Raw genomic sequence first — 20,388 nt, 5'->3', positions numbered from 1 at the left:
CTAGACTTTTCCAAATCCAGGACAAGTTACTAAACCATGGAGTCAACTAAGACTTCTATGGAATTCTCATAATGTTTCAAGTGTGTAATTTCTTTTCCTTGTCCCCATCCCTTCACCAGGACTAGGAATACAATGGCCCCATACATGTTTGAACAAAAATGTAGCTATGTGAGTTTTTTGAACAATAGCTTCAGTCCTGTCTCCCCTTTTTGTACAGTCCAATCCCAATAGAGCAGCTGAGGGTGGCCCTACACTTCTTTTTTCTGGCAGTGCCATTTTGAACAGGTCCAGATTATTGAATAGCCCCCCAGAGCTCTGGCCTAGGACCTCTGGTTTTTATGATATAGTGCTAGTGCAATCTACTAATTTCCCCCTAAACACTTACTATTTAGAGGGGCCCTTGTCAGTGGCCTGGCCTGTTATTTATTTAATAGACTGATCATCCCATTTCTTGACTAGCGCCCTCAAAGCGGATTACAATATTTATAGAACACAACAGATACAAGAAGAGCCACATGTCTGAAGAACAACGGGCAGGAGCAGCATCCGATGTTTCTTACCACAAGGCAGTTGGTGTCAGTCTGGGGGTTTACAGTTCAACTGGAGTAAGCCACGATGTTCCTTTTGCTTGCTCTTCTTTCCCTTGGGACTGTCGTCGTCATAATGTGGCACTGGCTTTGATGCTGTTTCGGAAGGGGGAAAAGGTTTTGTATGTGCTTTGGCCTGAAGAACAAACAAGCAGAAGTTTATTAAGTGGTCCCCGAGACCCTGAGCAATTTTCAGGAGGTAGATACACAAACAAGTTTGAGAACTGATGTAAAACTGTGCAGCTTGGAATTGGAGTAGTTCACACAATGCGAATTAAGTTTCCAATGCAGTCCCTGTCCATCGCTCATTCAGAACACACATAAGGTAAATGGAAACCCGAAAGTTTGTGTTCCTGAAACTTCTAAATAAGCAAGTAACTGTGATTGCTGGGAGATTAGGATAGACCAGCTGTTTTAGATACTTATACTAGTGAATCCATAGACGTTACATGCCGGCATGTGCCTGTATTAATAATTAGTGACCTGCGAACGGACTTCTGTCAAAACACTGGGCCACTTGCTTGAATGCAATTCTGATTTTCAAGCGGTGAAGTCACAAGCAGTTTATAATTGTGTGTGCGAAAGAGAGAGAGAGAACAGGCTGAATTGGTCTACTTGCAGTCTATACCTTTTGCATATGTCCTCAGATCCACTGTCCTGTTTCTGCATCAATCTGTGAATTAAAAAAAATATATCTGCAGGAATGTTTGCATTTAAATGCCTATTTTAAAATGTGGATTCTTTGCAAATAAACTTTAAAACAGACTGTGATGCGTTTTGAGCTGAGAATTGTCTCGATGCTTTTGGGAAGTGAAGTAGTTGGTGTATAATGAAGTTCCAATCTGTGGATTAGGTTGGGAGGTATGGATTAGGTGAGTTCATAGTGGAATTCACAAAGGTGGCCTGCCTCAGGCATCCCTAATGAGGAGAGGCCATCCAAAGAAATTGAAGGCTTCCTAGCCCTGCATAAAGGCAACTTCCAGAAGTTACTGTGTGTGTTGCAGTGTGTGCCTGTTCCCACAGTTAGCTGCATGGAGGGAGCAGCATTAGGTAAGCTGTGATCCCACAGCTCCACCGCATGTCCAGTGTATAGTTTCCCGTATGTGTAGAAGGGGCCTTGATTGTGATCTCTGCCATGCATCCTAACCTGCATAACCTTCCCATTCTCAATAATAATAATAATAATAATAATAATAATAAGAAGAAGAAGAAGAAGAAGAAGAAGAAGAAGAAGAAGAAGAAGAAGAAGTTTCTTACCTGCCTCTCCGATTGGATCGAGGCGGGGAATAACAGCAAGCATAAAATACTGATTAAAAACATAGTATACACTGTTAAAAGACATCCTAAAAGCATCCTAAAGTTCATGACGTGCGTCAGGCCAGTTCTTCTTAAAGGCTGAAAAACGTAATATTGGAACAGAACCTTTTGAAATTGGCTGCTAAACAATGAAAACTATGATCAGAACAAGGACCTCTTATTTTTCCATGTCAAGGGTGGGGAACCTAAAGCCCATGGGCTAAATAGGTCCCCTAGGGTCCCAATCCAGCCCTCAGGGGTTGCTCGGATGGCCCCACCCCTTCCTCTGGCCCCACCCTCTTGCCCTGACTGCTGGCTCTTTGGTGGTTTCCTGACCTTTGCGTAGCTCCCCCCCCCCTTCTAAAATGCTGAAATGCCTCTCCTAAGGCTTAGTGATGGACAGTGAAAGCTAAAATAGGCCTGGTGTTCCAGCCCTCGGGCTGAAAGCGGTTCTCCACCCCTGTTCTTGGTTTGTGTTGCACCGAGTTCATGACGTGCATCAGGCCAGTTCTTCTTCAGCAGTGCTGAACGGAATTATCTGCAGTTAGCATCATCCGTCTCGGCTAAGGGCTGTCAGTCTTGAATTGCAAGGCTGTTGCCTAATGAGTGAATGGACAAAGCTGATCGCTCTGCTTTTAATTGTCTGTAGGCATCGGATCTTGGGCATTCTAATACTACCTTAGAATGGCTGATGACTTCAAAAGCTCTCTGAGCATTGTATTTAAGATGTGCCAGGTGTGCATGACAATGGCATTTTTAGGCGAAGGGAGCCTTTAGGGACTCAAAGATTGTAAGTGACTGCTGCAATTTAGCCTTATTACATATTCATTAAAAGCGTGCAGGTGGTCAGACTGTCTGAGAGTCTCCTGTTTTCAGCCTGAATGACAGGGCATTAAGGTGGCCTCTTCCTTTCCCGAGGAACTCATTAGCTGATGCTTCGTATGTTTCATGCCTTCAGGTGCAGCAAAGGGCAAAGCCGAGGGACTGGAGTAACACCTCTATGAGGAAAGGTTACACCATTTGGGATTGTTTAGGTTAGAGAAAAGGCAAGTGAGCAGAGATGGGATAGAGGTGTACAACATTATGCATGGCATGGAGAAAGCGGATAAGGAGACAGAATACTAGAACCCAAAGGGATCATCCCACAAAAGTGAATGGTGGGAGATGGAGGACAGAGAAACGGAAGTCCTTCACACAGCGCATAGTCAAACTATGGAATTCACCACCACAAGATGTAGTGATGGCCACCAATTTGGATGGCTTTAAAAGGGGATTGGACATGTTCATGGATGATGAAGCTCTCCATGGCTACTAGTCATGAGGGCTACTTCCATTGTTCTAGGCAGTTTGCCTATATATACACTAGTGAAACATGAGTGGGAGGGTGCTGTTGCACTCCTATTCTACTTGTGGGCTTCCCATAGGCTGGCTACTGTGGGAACAGAAGGCTGGTCTAGATGGACCCTTGGTCTGATACAGCATATGTTCAGTTTGACTGACTAAAAAGTTTGTTCCATTTGAGCCCAGTTTTTACATGTAGTACCTTCATTTTTGTGTTGGCTTCTCACAAAGCAGAGCAGCTCAGAGATGTTTATTGCAACACGTGTGATTGTGCAGTGCATTGCTTTCAAATCTTTGAACGCTTTTGACGTTCAATTCACTTAAAGGAAGAAGCAACTGTGGTTGCCAACATGGTTTTTCTCAAGGCCTTTGCTTGTCCTCTTGTCAGGGCTGTTTCATTTTTATTTTTTTAAAGAATGCTGAAGTTGCAGAATGTGCAGAATGCAGAAGTGGGCAACATATTCAACTTCCTCACAATCTTGGCTTTCTTTAAGGGCAAGTTCCTAGGCCTTCCCGATCCTGATCCAAGGATGTGCTTGGAAAATATGGACTTAGCTAGACCTAAGGATTATCCCAGGCAAATGGAGGGGTCGTCCCTGCCTGCTTCCAGGATCCCCTGGGTGTCATTTGGATGCACAGGGATGATCCTGGGACAATCCCAGGATATAGGCCTGGTCTAGCCATGGCCGGAGTGAGAAAGTGACTGCTAGGAGGTCAGGAGCCAGAGAAGTCGTTAGAGGCGAGAATTCACTGCCCTGCATAGCTTCTTGCCCCTCCCAAGGACTAGTAAAACTGAAATATTGTGCAAAATAAAACAAAAAACTTGCAGGATAAATTATATCACAAAAATGATATAATAAAATGATATATAATAAAAATGATATATAAAAATGAGGCCACCAGTGAGGGAGGAAGCAGCAGCCAGGCACCTCTCCACCGTGCCTGGGTCCAGCTCCAGCTGAGAGCCCCCTCCCTCCTGCTACCAACTGTCTCTGCAGAGGCCACCAGTGAGGGAGGAAGCAGCAGCCAGGCACCTCTCCACCGTGCCTGAGCCCAGCTCCAGCTGAGAGCCCCCTCCCTCCTGCTGTCACCTGTAACTGCTGAACTTTGCAACTAAGATTGTAGTGCCTGAATTTGCTTTCCTTTCCCCCCCTCCTCCTCCTCCCTCCCAATCCCCTTTCCTTTTGGGTCATGTCTTTTAGATTGTAAGCCTGTGGGCAGGGACTGTCAAGAAATACTTTTGTAAGCCGCCGTGAGAGCCTTTTTTGGCTGAAGGGCGGCATAAAAATCCTTAAATAAATAAATAAATAAAATAAAAAGCAAGCGAGTATACAAAATTCTCAATTTACATAGTATATCCTTTGTGTAAAATCTAATTTTATGTAGCACAGAATGTCAGTTGCCTGGATGCTGCAGTATCTTACATTTTTCAAGCAGAGATGCACTTAGCCTACATTCTAGTCCCGTTTCTGTTGCATCAGTTGTTTCCATCCCTTTTAGGTCCTTCCTCCCATGAATTTAACAAACTGACTTCCAACGGAATATATCCTTTCCCCACCAGTTAATGCTGGCCCTGGTCAAACTAGTTCGTGCATCCCTGAAGCAAGTGTTCTTACAATGCTGAAGGGTGTATATAATTAAGGATATTTGTAACATAAACAAGTGTGGATAATGATCTGTTTTGGATTCCATTTCATTTTAATGTTTCTGTAATTGTACTTGTGTTAAGCAGCTTTTATAGCTGCCTTTTTTATAGGTTGCTCCGCTATCATATTTGGCTGACAGGATGACATTTAAATGACTTTTTATAATTAGTATTTAAAAGAAACCAACTGCTCTTCAACTTTCTTTATGCTTGGCCTTTAAAATCTAGCTCATAAATGTCAGAAATTAAATTTGAGAATTTTGTTAAAATTAGATAGTGTGTTTAGAATGAAGAAATTGGAAACAGATTTTCCTCACTCCACGATTCCTCAACTTTTGGTATTTATGCCTTTTCAAATGCCTTTCCATCCTGAAGAGGTTAGCCTTCTGCCACTCAGCTCACTGCTGCTAAGCATCATGTCAGGGGCGGCAAATGTGTTTTGGCCCAGGGATCAAATTCCAATGTGGAGGCCATGTTCCAACAGTGGGCAGGGCCAAGGACAGTTGTAATTCATACCAATTTGGCCATTCTGAGATGAATGGAATGCCGCCATGAAGAACCTCGGCGGGCCTTCTCTGTGGAGGTGCCCACCCTCTGCCCACCCACTTTTTAATGTTTTAAATTTATACTTGTATTTTATGGTCTTTATTTGTGCACTGCCCAGAGAGCTTCAGCTGATGGGCAGTATAAAAATGTAATAAATAAATATTGCTGTCCAGGTGCTTAACTGTTGTTGGGGAATGTCTAGGCCCTTCAAATAGAGGACTGTCCTCTGTAAAAGAGGACACATGGCCACTCTAGGTGGATCCTTGGTCTGATCCGGTAGGGTGGCTCTTAGGTTCTTACAAATGGCTTTTAAAAGGGGTCGCTTTTCTATAAAGCATTATTTATCCATAAAATGTGTTGATACCCAAGGCAATGTCTGACTTAATCAGACTCCATAAAACAATGATATAAAAGAAATCCAGGTCTAGTCAGGAGGCGCAGACAGACCCCTGGCTGCAGCTAAGCAGGTCTGGGGCTAGTTAGGCTCTGGATGGGAGACTGCTTGGGAGGCCTTTGGATGTTTCTTGGAAGAAACTGGAGCCAGGATGTGTTGGACAGATGAATTAAATAGCAGTAAAAATCAGCAAACAATAGAACAATGCAAAAAGCAATAGCTTTAGAAATTAGATGCATAATAATAATAATTCACAAATCCATCAGCGAAGGGTCTTGGAGGCCTCTTTGGGTTGCCGGTGGAGGTGGGTAACCATGATAGGTTGCAAGAAAACGGCTGGTATGTTGTGAGAAATAAATTGAACTCCTCTATTTTGGATGCTGTTCATCGCCCTTCTGCATGCATGTCATTGGATTATATAATCCATCATACCCCGACCGGGAGTCATCCAGAAGTTGTTCAACTCCAGTCCGTTCCAGCCAACATGGTCAGTGATCAGGAATGCTAGCAATTGTCCAAAACATCTGGAGGGCCCCAGCTTGGGGAAATCTAGTTTAATCACTCCCATTGTGTAGGTGGAACATAGTTACCCATATGCAGAAGAGGCACCAGTTACAACGTTTTAGGCTTTGCTGCCATGGGGTTGGCCCCTTTCAATCTGGGATCATACTGAGACCTGTGGTTCGTGCAGAAAAATAAGAGAGAGGCTCATGGCATAGGTTGTCTTCAGCAATAACATTCCGCTACAGCAGAATGTCTGCCATTTGTGGAAGCCCTGTTTTTATCCTTGCGCAAATGTAAAATTCGATACTCTGATTCTGTTTGCACAAGCTGTAGTAGAAGCTGTTGCACAGCCTTCTGCAAATCGTTGCACAACACATTACGACTTCATTAGACTCGGCGTTGCTGTGCTTGTTGTGCAACTTCTGCTAGGAGCTGTGCAACTGCTAGCAGAACCAGACCAACTCTTGCAATTTTTCAGTAAGCATAAATTGGGGACGGACGGACAGGGGACGGACAACACAAAACTAGCAAAAATCACACAAGCAACAAACACCTAGTCTACTGAGGTCATGAGGTGTGCAATGACTTGTGTAAGCAGAGTCAGAATTTTGGATTTGACACTTGTGCAACAATAAATGAAAAAAACAGTGTTTCCGCAAGTGTTAGAAACGTTGCAACACACCACTGGATACAACCCATAGCCTTGCAAATCCTACAAAGAAAATTCTTTGAGGGCTAAGAGTGAATTATGCCTCCAACATCAGCTCACCAAGAAAATTGCGCCTTGGCAATCAGAAGGTTGGGAAACATTTGGAATAAAGCTTGTCTGCGGTTTTGCGAATAAAACTGTGAGTGTCTCTAATTGCTGAGTTTTGAATTTTTGGAGAAAGATATAAATGGTGATTTTAAAGGGGTGATTTGCAGTGCCGCAGAGCGTGCAAGTAACCGTCGTAAGTGTGCTTTTACTACTTTACAATTATTTACAGTCTATAGAGCATACCTTTTATTTATTTATTTTATTTTTTTGCTGGTTTTATAGCTGAGGTTTAAGAGGCATCAGATGAGATTTCATTTTTTAAAAAATAGAGGAATAATTAATGAAGTGCATTGGTGGGTGACACTGAATGCGCACATACAAAGTGGGTTATTAGAAATAGCTTTTGGGCTCTTTAAATGTCCTGTGCGAAGGGGAAACTATCATAGTTACATCCTGTAATAACAGCAACAAAATCTTGTGGCACATTAAAGGCTAACGAATAAATGATGGTATACGTTTTCATGGACTAGAATCCAGTTCAGCAGATGCCTGAATTGTTATCCTGATCTGCAGGTAGGATGGCTGAGGACAAGAAGAGCGGAATAGTAATTGGCGAAGTCAGAGGGAAATGAAATGCAGGTTAGATTTAGTTTAGATACGAAGGCAAACATGCTTATACCTAGATCAGGGGTGCAGAACCTCAGGCCTGGGAGCCATTTCTGGCCCTCCCGGAGTCCCAATCTGGCCCTCCAGGGTTCCCCAGATGGCCACGGACCTTTTCCCTGGTCCCACCCCCTTTCCCATGACCATCAATTATTTGTTATTTTTTCCGGTGTTTGTGCGCTCCCCTCCCCCTATTCTGAAAGTTTGAAATGCCCCTCCTTAGTTGCTAACATTAAGAGCTTCAAGCTACAATATGCTGGTATTTCTGGCTCGCCCCCCTTTGGCCTCATAGAATCATAGAATTGTTGAGTTGGAAGGGACCACAAGGATCATCTAGTCCAACCCTCTGTAGTGTGCAGGAAAACCAATTAAACCATCCATGGGAGGTGGCTGTCCAGCCTCTTCTTGAAAACCTCCAGTGGTGGAGAGCCCACAACGTCTATAGGTAGACTGTTCCATTGTTGTATGGATCTTACCACCAGGAAGTTTTTTCCTTATATTTAATCAGAGTCTAGGTAGCTGTAACTTATACCCATTATTCTTTTTCGTGGTCTCTGTGCATCACACTATGGGCTCTGCGCTTGCGCTGAGCTTTGCCTCGGAAATACTTCTTAGCTGAGAAAAACGTTAATTTAGGCGGGAACCCTCCCCCACCATCCACTGCGCATGACTGCGCGTGTTCCCGCCTTCCCCTCAGTTCCTTTGCGACCGCCTTAGCTGCTGCCTCGCAGGAATACTTCTCCTCCTCATCCAAAAAGTTTGAGTAGCTGAGTTACCTATATTTATCTTCTTCTTCTATCGTCCCTTTCTTCTATCTCTCTCTCTTTTCTCTTCCTAAATATATATATATATATATATATATATATATATATATATATATATTCTTGTTAATATTTTCTCTTACTTCTACTTATTTTGTATGGCCCTTAAGGCACCCTTTCGAAAGTGCGTCCGTTGTGGCAACAAACTACCTGCAGCGGACGGCCACTCACTTTGTCTTTTGTGCCTGGGTGAATCTCACATAGTAGAAACGTGCCATTTTTGCCAAGGTTTCTCTAAACAAACCAGAAGGCACAGAGCAGACAGACTAAAAGCTGAACTCTGGAAACAAACACTCCAAAAGGTCGATAATCCAAAAACTATGGCTTCCTCTACTACACCCATACAAGACGCGATGTCGACCGAGCCCTCAACATCGGCACCACGCAACAATCCATCGACATCGAAGCGCTCCCTTGCCGTATCAACGGCAAAAAAGCTAGCAAAGAAAGCAAAAACTGCTAAGTCTCCTCCTACCGTACAAGACAAACCAAAGAAAAAGAAACTCAAATCCGCAAAATCGGGCATGCCTTCGCCACGCCCAGCGGCTACAACAGAGAGTTCTAACCCGGCAGAATTCCCGGCTGTTGAACTACTCTCGACAGTTTCAGAAGGGGAAATTCGAGAATTACCGACACCTACTCAACTATCGAATATTCCTCTAACTCAAAGGGACCCGCCCGACTTAAACACAAGGCGCGACCGCTCTCCTCCACATCGATCTACATCCCGACCTACATCTACGGCAAGATCAAGAGAACGCAGTGAAACCCGCTCCCGATCGGAACGCTATGAGCGACATAGACGCCTCTCCAGATCACGGTCTCGATACCGATCACCGTCAGCCTATAGCGATAGATACGCCAACAGACGTCGACACTATTACCGTAGCAGATCCAGATCCCCATACCGTGATCACGATCGCTACTCTGAGTATTCATACCCTCCGAGGCATTATGAATACTATTACGACAGGAGACCATCTCACCATGACGATCGTAACTCACATCGCCCTCTTCAGGCAAAAGACCTGCCAACGACATCGACTAATACAGACGCAGGTCGATTACCAGCCCAACCAACACGCGAGGATACACGCGCAACCTCGCCAAGGTCTCCAATACTCGTTGACGACTATGAGTCTGATGCCTCTTCGACATCGGATCAACAACCTTCTCTGCCCTCACCCGACGATAACCTCGGCCCCAAAGAAAGAGGATCACCTTCCGAAGAGATGGGCTCCTTCGCAGAACAGATACTCCGTATGGCTCAAGCCCTCGGCGTCGATGCACAGCAACAACAAGAACAACTTACAGACCCTATCTTCGAACCAATATTTACTGAGGCATCAGCCCCAGTAGAAATTCCATTTGCACCTACTCTACTCCAGGCTATTAAACAGACTTGGACCTCTCCCTCTCTAATGACGCCGACATCACGTCGCTTAGAATCGATGTACAGGGTTCAAAAGAAAGATGTAGAATTTCTCTTTACTCACCCACGCCCGAACTCGATAATAGTCGAATCATCCCACTCAAGGTCTCAAAAGCTCCACTCTTCCCCTGTTGACAAAGAGGGTAGAAGATTAGATTTCCTTGGCAGAAGAGCTTACTCCGCATCAGCTCTAGGCTTACGTGTCACAAACTATCAAGCCCTCATGTCTCGGTATCAGTTATTTCTTTGGGACAAAATCGGCTCATTGTGTGATTACTTACCGGAAGACCACAGAGAACTAGCTCGCGTATTCCAATCAGAAGCCTCGCGACTTTCAAAACTACAAATCAATACGACTCGACACCAGACAGATTGCTTTGCAAAACTGATGATGGGCTCTGTAGCCCTTAGACGCCACGCTTGGCTTAGATCAGCAGGAATGGCACCTGAGGCACGTTCTAGAATAGAAGAATTGCCTTTTGATGGCGATGGACTATTTAATGCTTCCACAGATGAAAAAATGGACACAGTCCAAAAAGCCAGAAACAATGCAAAAAAGATGGGTTTAGGCCAGCAAAACCAACCCCAACAACAAAAAGGTCGTAAGTGGTTCCGCCAATATCAAACGTACCCTCAAAGACCAACGGACAAAACACCAAGATTCCAATCTTCACAATCTTTTCAACGGAAACCATATCCTCCAACCAATCGTTTCCGACCTCAACAGAAATCGGACAACCCACACAAACGGCGTCTTTGACTCACCCATACACAACGACCAATACCTTGCATTCAGCGATCGTCTATCCAAATTTTACCACGCCTGGGAAACCATCACCACAGACACCTGGGTACTCCAAATCATCCTCCACGGATACAAAATCGAATTCGAGACCCTCCCTCCTCTAGGTACAGTAAAGATTACAACCCCCTCTGTCACACTCACCCAAGAAACTACCGCTCTTCTTTCAAAAGGAGCTATAGAACGCACTCCACTCGAATCCAGCCACATGGGGTTTTTCTCCAGATATTTCACCGTACCGAAAAAGGATGGGGGTCTCCAACCCATATTAGACTTAAGAAATCTAAACAACTTTATTCGCCCCAAAAAGTTCAAAATGACGACGCTAAACAACATCTTACAACTTCTAAGAAGGAATGCATGGTTTGCGGTCATAGACCTAAAAGACGCTTATTTTCATATTTCCATTGCCGAGACACACCGCCACTACCTCCGATTCGCCATAGGAGAAGACATTTATCAATTCTGCGTACTTCCCTTCGGACTCAGCACGGCCCCACGAGTATTCACCAAATGCATGGCCGTAGTCTGCGCCCATCTCCGCCTATCCAATGTCGAGGTATATCCATACCTCGACGATTGGTTACTGACATCGGATTCAAAGGAAACTCTGTACCACAACATTTCCCTCACGCTTCAAACTCTAAACACTCTAGGACTTTATGTAAACATCGAAAAGTCAATCCTACAACCAACCCAATCCATAAAATTCATAGGAGCAAGACTAGAATCTCCTTCAGGAAGAGCATACTTACCTCAAGATCGAGCGTACCATCTAATCTACAAAACAAAAGCTCTCATCATGAAACCACACACATCAGCTCACAAGATCCAACGCCTCCTCGGTTACATAGCATCAACTACCACAGTCGTACAATGGGCCAGGTTCCACATGCGCCCTCTACAACTCTGGTTTCTTCAGCACTACGACAAAGATCGCGATTCAAAAACACACTTCCTCAATGTCCCTCCCATCGTTATCAACAGCCTACAATGGTGGACAAAGCCACATCACCTTTTAGGTGGAGTTCCTTTCCAACAACCGGCCCCATCCAGAATACTTACCACCGATGCATCCACAACAGGATGGGGAGCCCATTGCGGGTCATTACAAATCCAAGGCCAATGGACGGCCAAAGAGGCTACCAACCACATCAACTTCTTAGAACTAGAAGCAGTCCGGAAAGCCCTCAAAGCATTCGAGCCATACATCAAAGGTCACCATGTCCAAGTACTCACCGACAACACTACAGTGTTATGGCACATAAACAAGCAAGGAGGCACAAGATCCCCAAAACTAGTCGACCTCACTCTTCAAATCCTCAAATGGTCCATCCCCAAGAACATTTACCTGTCTGCTCTTCACATAGCAGGAACCGACAACACTCTCGCAGACTCCCTCAGTCGCACATTAACTCTTCACCACGAATGGCAGATGTCAAATGCCATACTGCATCAAATCTTTCAAACCTGGGGTCAACCAACAGTAGACCTATTTGCTACAGCAGAGAACGCTGTATGCGAACGGTTCTGCTCCAGAGGAGGACTAGGTCACAAATCCATGGGAGACGCATTCATACACAAGTGGACCAGCACCCTCTTCTATATATTCCCACCTTTCCCACTATTAAACAGAGTAATCACAAAAATCATACAAGACGAAATGAACTGCATTCTAATCGCACCGTGGTGGCCCAGACAAACATGGTTTTCACAGCTGATGCGCCTTGCCAGCGGTCACGCCTATCGACTACCTCTGACTCCATCACTTCTATCATGCAACCACGGCCAAATCCTCCACCCCGATCTACACAGACTCAAACTGACGGCATGGAGGATCAACCACAATCACATCTAGACAACAACACGCTACCCTTACCACCTGAAGTCCAACACGTTCTATCCGCATGTGTAAAACAATCCACCAAGACATCTTATGCCAAAAAATGGGCATCCTTCCGTACATTTGCAATGGCAAACTCCTTTCAATCTGATCAGTGCTCCATCACTGACATATTAACTTTCCTACGACACCTTTACGACAAAGGACTAAAATATTCCTCGATTCGTGTCTACCTAGCCGTTATATCAGCACATCGAGGAGAGATTCAGCATAGATCCATCTTCTCCACTCCAATAATAAAGAAATTCTTAAGGGGTCTCAAAAACTTAATACCTCCAGTTAAACCGATTACCCCCAACTGGAGCCTATCTGTAATTCTGAATGCATTGACAAAAAAACCATTTGAACCTCTTGCTACGGCTCCTATACACCTTCTCTCTTGGAAGGTAGCATTCCTAGTAGCAATAACGTCAGGAAGAAGAGCAAGTGAGCTCTCAGCCCTTCGCATCGACCCTCCTTTCACCATTTTCCATAAAGATAAAGTTGTCCTAAGACCAGACATCGCTTTCTTACCTAAGATAGTGTCGGATTTCCATATCAACCAGAACATTGTCCTCCCGACATTCTTCCCTTCTCCATTGACGAATCTAGAGAAAACATTACATTGTCTCGATGTTAGGAGAGCACTGGCATTCTACAAAGATAGAACAAAGACATTTCGAAAGTCCCAAAACCTCTTCATATGCTATGGGGGCAAACAAAAAGGACAAACACTCTCCACTCAAAGACTTGCTCAGTGGATAGTGCAGACTATCTCTCTAGCTTACCGTCTAGCTAAACTACATCTCCCACAGGCAGTGCGTGCACACTCCACCAGGAGCCTGGCAACTTCCACTGCCTTCGCAAGAGGAATTTCACTAGAGGACATCTGCAAAGCAGCGACATGGTCACGTCCTCTAACTTTCGTCAAGCACTACAGCATTGACACCCGCTCTCGCAGAGACTCTTCATTCGGCAGAGCAGTGTTATCAGCTGTACTCCAGTGACACCTCCCCACCACCGGTGAGTGTTAGCTTGGTAATCGCCCATAGTGTGATGCACAGAGACCACGAAAAAGAAATGCATGTTGCTTACCTGTAACTGTAGTTCTTTGAGTGGTCATCTGTGCAGTCACACAACCCTCCCACCATCCCCACTTCGGTGTCATACACTGAAGGATTATCCTCTCGGTACCAAGATCGTTAGTCGGTCTCAAAGGAACTGAGGGGAAGGCGGGAACACGCGCAGTCATGCGCAGTGGATGGTGGGGGAGGGTTCCCGCCTTAATTAACGTTTTTCTCAGCTAAGAAGTATTTCCGAGGCAAAGCTCAGCGCAAGCGCAGAGCCCATAGTGTGACTGCACAGATGATCACTCAAAGAACTACAGTTACAGGTAAGCAACATGCATTTTCAGGTCCTGCTTTCTATGGCCATGGAAAATAGTTCTTGGCCATCTTCCCTGTGGCGTCCTTTTCTGTACCTGAGCACTGCTCGCATGTCTCCCCTGAGTCTCCTTTTCTCCAGACTGAACATCCCAGTTCCTTCAGCCTGACCTTGTAAGGCCTGTCCTCAAGTCCCTGTATCATCTTTGTTGCCCTTCTCTGAACCTGTTCTAACCTGTCGGTGTCCATTTGGAAATGTGGTGCCCAGAATCATACACAAGACTCCAAGTGTGGTCCCACCAGTGCCGAGCAGAGAGGAATAAGGACTTCACACACCTTTGATACAATGCTTCTTCTAAGGCAGCCCGGAACTGTGTTAGCTCTTCTAGCAGCTATCTTGCACTGCTGACCCATGTTCAGATTGCTGTCAATGACCACACCCAAATCCTTCTCTGATGTGATGCTTCTAAGCCATGAATCCCCCATCTTGCATGTGTACCCTACATTTTCCATCCCTAAATGTAATACCTTACATTTCTCCTGGTTAAGGGACATCTTGTTCCTCTCAGTCCAATCTTCCAACCTGTCCAAATCAGAGTGCAGTCTCATTCTGGGTGTTAGCCAAACCTCCTGGTTTTATGTCACCCCCAAATTTGATAAGAAGCCTATCAATCCCATCATCCAGGTCATTAATAAAAATGTTGAATAACCCCTCTTCATAAACGGTGTCTTAAAAATAAGGCAATGTTGCTGGTGTTGACTAGACCAAAATGCCATGTCGTGTATTCTAAAGTTGATGGCGTATAATTTGTCCTGGTGTTTTCATATCAACATCACTGACAGTCAGATTTTCTTCTCCTCTTTCATTGGGTCTATCTTGCAAAAAGAGGGGTGGTATAGATGTGTAAAAATATGAATAAAACATTGAGCTGTTTGCTTAATTGCAAAATAACCAAGTGTGTTTTCTTAATTGTATTTCAAAGGATTCATCCTCCTGAGCACTTTAAGCAGAAGTACGCTGTCAATGAAGTACGTTTTACAGATGAGGTGAGCGTTCCACTTTTACCGAGATATTGCAAAAACATTTTGGGGTAAGCAGTTTTACGGTAGGTAACGTTAACCCTACAGTTTGAGGAGAAGAAGTAGGAAAGTGTCTTCTCTCTCTATCTGCTGGTTGTCTTCAGATTGCTCTGAACCTTGAACTGAGGGTTGCTAGTCCAAATAGACCGCGGGGACCACCACTGTGACGCAGTCCAAATTGGCTCCTGGGTGCCAAACCTTGGCGCTGAGTTTTGGTGCCTCTCTTGAAAAAGCATTTAGTGACCGAGTCCCAAAAGCTGTGGTGGCTTCAGGGAAGCGTGAGGGAAAGTGGCAGAGCCCTTGTTGCTGTTGAAATGAGTTACTGTGTCTTTGGCTGTGATCCAAGCAGATACTTTAGGCATGCCTGGTGGAATTTCTTTGGCTCTCTTTTCTTTTTATCCACAAACCTCCTTGCTCTAATGCAGTTTGCTTTTGAAAGTTCCCACTGTTGCAAAAATGGTTTGCCTCGTGCCAAGGGAGAGAGTTATTTGAGGAAACAGAAGCCCCAAACTGTCTTGGCACACGTAGAACTGTGTATTTATTTATTAAACGTTATTTCCATTTTAAAGCATTCTTTATCCTGCTCTCCAACGGAAAGGGCTCCCGGAGCAGCTTTCTTTCAATCACTGCAAAACAAGGTAGTCTCTGCCTACAGGCTTACAATCTAAATGACACAACACAAAAAGAAAAAGCAATGAGGAGGGGAGAGGGGGAAATGAGCAAATTTGGGGACCAGTTCTCAAAGTTAAATAGCAGAGAACGTTTGATATTGGCAGGATTAAAAATATAATAGACATAGACAGACAGACAGATGTTACTTATAATGACCAGCTGGAATGGAAACAATTCAAGCAGAAGAGAAATCAACAGCAGAATGGATGGAGAGGCCCCGGTTCCTATGCCCCTTTCTTCTCCAATCTGAACTTACAGAAGTAGTTGTATGGCTTTTGCCCTTCCTGGCTTCTATGTCAACTTTTCTTTCCTTCCCCAGAACCCCTCCCATTTTTCTGGGTGATGTTACCCATTGAGTTCCGACTCCCTGTGGGCTAGGGATAGGGTGACCATATGAAAAGGAGGACAGGGCTCCTGTACCTTTAACAGTTGCATAGAAAAGGGAATTTCAGCAGGTGTCATTTGTATGCATGCAGCTCCTGGTGAAATTCCCTCTTCACCACAACAGTTAAAGCTGCAGGAGCCCTGCTTCGTGTGACCAGATACAAAAGAGGGCAGGGCTACTGCACCTTTAACTGTTGTGATGAAGAGGGAATTTCGCCAGGTGGTGCATGCTTGCACATGACACCTGCTGAAATTCCCCTTTCAAAACAACTGTTAAAGATACAGGAGCCGCCTGTCCTCCTTTTCATACGGTCACCCTAGCTAGGCAAATATAATCATGTACATGTTTAACTAATTGCCCATTCGATTCCTGACTAAATGCATTTGCAAATTTGATTTTAGATTGTTGATACACTGTGAAATTTGATATGCTAGTTGAGAGCTTGTGGTATTTACTGGAAGACAGCTTGCGAATCCGGACGTTTCTGGTTGAAATGTTGCCTTTGTTGTGAACTTGCTTAATGGGCTTAAAACAGGGGTGCTGAACCTCTTTCAGCCCCAAGGGCTGAATTTAGTTTCAGAGAACTCTCGGGGGCTGCATTCCAGTGGTGGGCAAAGCCAAAGTGACAAACGGTGGGGCAGAAGGCAAAATGGGGAAGTGCCAAAAAAATAAAACATACCCCCAAATATCAGAGTATTTAGCTTACTGACAGTAGCTAAGCCTTAGGAGAGAACATAAGAACACCCGGTCACTACGTTCAGCATCTAAGGTCCTCCTCCGGGTGCCTACTCCGAGAGAGGCTCGGAGTGTGGCAACAAGGGATAGGGCCTTTTCGGTGGTGGCCCCCAGACTGTGGAATGATCTCCCTGATGAGGCTCGCCTGGCACCAACGCTGCTATCTTTCCGGCGCCAGGTTAAGACTTTCCTCTTTGCCCAGGCATATGGCGGCACATCCTAATTACCCACATGTTTAGTTTTTTAATCGGCTTTTAATGCTTTATGTGTGTATGTTCTGTGTTTTAGAGTTTTAAATTTTGTATACTTGTTTTTACCTCAATTTTAGAATTTCTGTAAACCGCCCAGAGAGCCCTGGCTATGGGAGCGGTATATAAGTGTAATAAATAAATAAATAAGAACCCTGACGCTGGATCAGACCAAAGGTGCATTTCATCCAGCACCCTGTTCCCATAGTGGCCAACCAGCTGTCAAGCAGGAACCCACAAGCAGGACATGGTGCAACAGCACCCTCCCACCCTATCTAAAGGAACGCCTCCTCCCATATCCTCATCCTCAGGGGTCCTTCTCCGTGAGCCCCTGCCAAAGGAAGTGAGGCAGGTGGCTACCAGGAGGAGCAGGGCCTTCTCTGCTGTGGCACCCCAGCTGTGGAATGAGCTCCCTAAGGAGGTTCACCTGGCACCTACACTATATTCTTTTAGACCCCAGGTGAAGACCTTTTTATTCTCTCAGTATTTTAACTTTGCTGTTTTAAATTTCTATTTTAAATTTTTATTTCTGTGCTGCTGCTGATTTTATCCTGGTTGTGCTCTTATATTGTATTTTATATACTGTTGTTTTATACTTTGAATGGTTTTAATTTTTGTGAACCGCCCAGAGAGCTTCGACTATTGGGCGGTATAGAAATGCAATAAATAAATAAATAAATAAATAAAGTTCCCCAGCAACTAGTGCATATAGGCATACTGCCTCTGATACTGAAGGTTGCTCTCAGTCATCAGGGCTAGTAGCCATTGATGGCCTTCTCCAGGAATTCATCCAACCCCTTTTTAAAGCCATCCAAATGGGCGGCCATCGCCACATCTTGTGGTAGTGAATTCCATAGTCAGTCTTTTAGAATGGAGGCAAAACTGTACAAAGCCTGGGCATCACTAACTGATTGGTGGCCGGGACAAAGTAAAGGGGCTTAATAATTTACATATATGGCAAAAGGCTTGGAACACTCTCTCTAAAGCTGTATTAATATTATATGTTTGCACCTGTATATCTAGCTGGGTCATAGCTGTATTTGTCTCCTGACCGTAAATTGAATTCGTTACCGGAGGCTCCGTTACAGATTCCACCAACCACAGTGGTGAACTTGGTGATTACTTGAGACAGGGCCTTCTGGGTAACAGCCCCCTGGCTGTGGAATTCTTTCCCTAGAGGGGTAGGATAAGCTCGTTCCTGTTATCCTTCGATCTTGTTCTGTCAGGCTTTTAAAGGTTAATGTTACTCTTTGATTTCATTGGTACTTAATTGCTTTTTATTTTTTTATTTTTTTATTTATTACATTTTTATACTGCCCAATAGCCGAAGCTCTCTGGGCGGTTCACAAAATGTCTTTCATTTTTCTTTAAATCCCGTTCTGTTTTATGGGATCGTGGGTGTTTTATTCTTTCTCATTGGCCTTTTTCTACTTTGGATATTACCTCAAGTGCACATTGAGTGGCGAGGCAATGCATAAACATGATAAACCAACCAACTAACCACTAAAGGATGCTTTCCAGGTCTATCCTCCCTCCCCCCCCCCCGGGGCCCCCGCAGCTTTGTCTATGATAATTGTGGGCTGCAATGTAAAAATTAAGATGTCTAAAACAAACAATCATAAATCCCACCCCGCGCATCCTCTGACGTTCTGTTCACAACGTCTCACTTTGGGCTGACATTTGAAATGCTGCTTGATTACTGAGATGAATATATCCGTGGAAATAGCGTCATGCTACTCATTTCCCTCCACTCCGGCTGTGTGGAGGAGGTTGAGCTGCTCGACATATCTCGATTGGAATCGTAGTTTCTTGTTATCAGGCTTTATGTGTCGAATACAGAAGTGCTAGTTAAGGACTCCTTATCTGCAGGAGTGGATGACAAGCGATTCCTGGCCAGAAATTCATTCTCCAGTGCTCAATATCACATTTATTGGCAAACTGTCAAATGTGCCATCCACAGACGCAACGCTCAGTTGGAGTTCGGTGCTGAATTTGTTCTGGGGGGTGAGGGGCAGGAAAAGAATGACACGTGGGGCCTTCCTTTTCTACCGTGGAAAACTCTAGACAAGGGGTGCGGAACGCGCATGGACTGCATGTAGGGCCCCAGATGGTTTTTGCTGCCTGCCTCTCCCCTGCCCCCAACTATACCTAATTTTGCCAGCTTGGTGGTAGTGGAATAAGGGGAAACTCAATTTAAAGGAAAAGTTGGCAGATTGCCGCTGAAATTCAGCAGTGTTGCAACAGCAAAAAAGGGGACTATTTTAAAGTAAAACAGCTCTTTTCCCTCCTGCCCCCCCAGTCGGTCATTTTTGTGGCTCCCCACTGTCCCACCGGTACTGTGGCGGGGGGGGGGGGAGCCCTGTTGCAAAAGGAAAGATGGGTAGTTAGCCCCGCTTTCCCTGCCCCATCGCCGAATTTGGGTGATGTGGCAGTGGAAGAGGTCTGGGGCGGGTATTGCAGCCTGAACCCACCCTAGAAGTTACCCGCCCCTGCCATAGACCTTTGCAGGGGTTGGAGAAATGCTTTCTGGGTGACCAAATTCCTTGGCCCCTATGTCAAAACAGAGCTTCTGCTGTTGGGTGCTATAGAAATGAAATGAAATAAATAGACAGCGCATGTGTGCTGAAGCATCAACGTGGTTCCATTCTACAGGTACTGGAACAGTTTCCCTATCGGATATAATCTGTAGCCTGCAGACCTGCCTTAGCAAAGTCCTCCAAATTTGGGATGGGCTTTGAAGACCTGTCTGTTCAGACAAGGCTTTTTATGTTTAGTGTGCTTAAATGATTTCTCCTTTCTGTATTGGATGCTGTCCATTTTCTCTGCTTACTTCTCCTTTTTGGTAAATTTATTGCAGTATTAACTTTTCCCTGACCCCTTCCCTTGGGCTTGAGGATTTGTTATTGAAAGGTGGGTTATAAATAGGGCTGTTGCCAGATTAGGGAAACCTTAGTCAATTAATTGCCTATATTTTAGTTAATCAAATTTTCATATGAATAAAATGGAGCAAAAAAGTGTATTTGGTTTTAGATTATGTATCTGCGTATTAGGCATTTCCTTAGTGGCATTCCCTCCTCTGCGCATGAGAGACAAGTAGGGATGGCCACTAGCTATTTGCAGTTTTTATAAGTACTTGTTATAGAAATAAACATTTTTAAAAATCCCGAAACAATCTGCTTGATTTGGGACACCATTTTATCCAATCAAATGTTTTTA

At 44.6% G+C, this 20,388-nt stretch overlaps 1 protein-coding gene across 2 annotated transcripts in view; it reads left to right on the top strand.

The window, feature by feature from the left end:
• Positions 1–20,388, top strand: part of PEPD (peptidase D) — a 216,048-nt gene that overhangs the window by 38,253 nt on the left and 157,407 nt on the right. For both annotated transcript variants that reach the window (XM_063141338.1, XM_063141337.1), the window contains exon 4: positions 15,036–15,099. In XM_063141338.1, the coding sequence (XP_062997408.1) occupies positions 15,036–15,099 (64 nt within the window). The remainder of the gene's footprint in view (positions 1–15,035; positions 15,100–20,388) is intronic.

Source organism: Elgaria multicarinata, chromosome 14 (genome assembly GCF_023053635.1).
Source record: "Elgaria multicarinata webbii isolate HBS135686 ecotype San Diego chromosome 14, rElgMul1.1.pri, whole genome shotgun sequence".
Taxonomy (NCBI): domain Eukaryota; kingdom Metazoa; phylum Chordata; class Lepidosauria; order Squamata; family Anguidae; genus Elgaria; species Elgaria multicarinata.
This window is presented reverse-complemented; position numbering and strand designations above follow the sequence as displayed.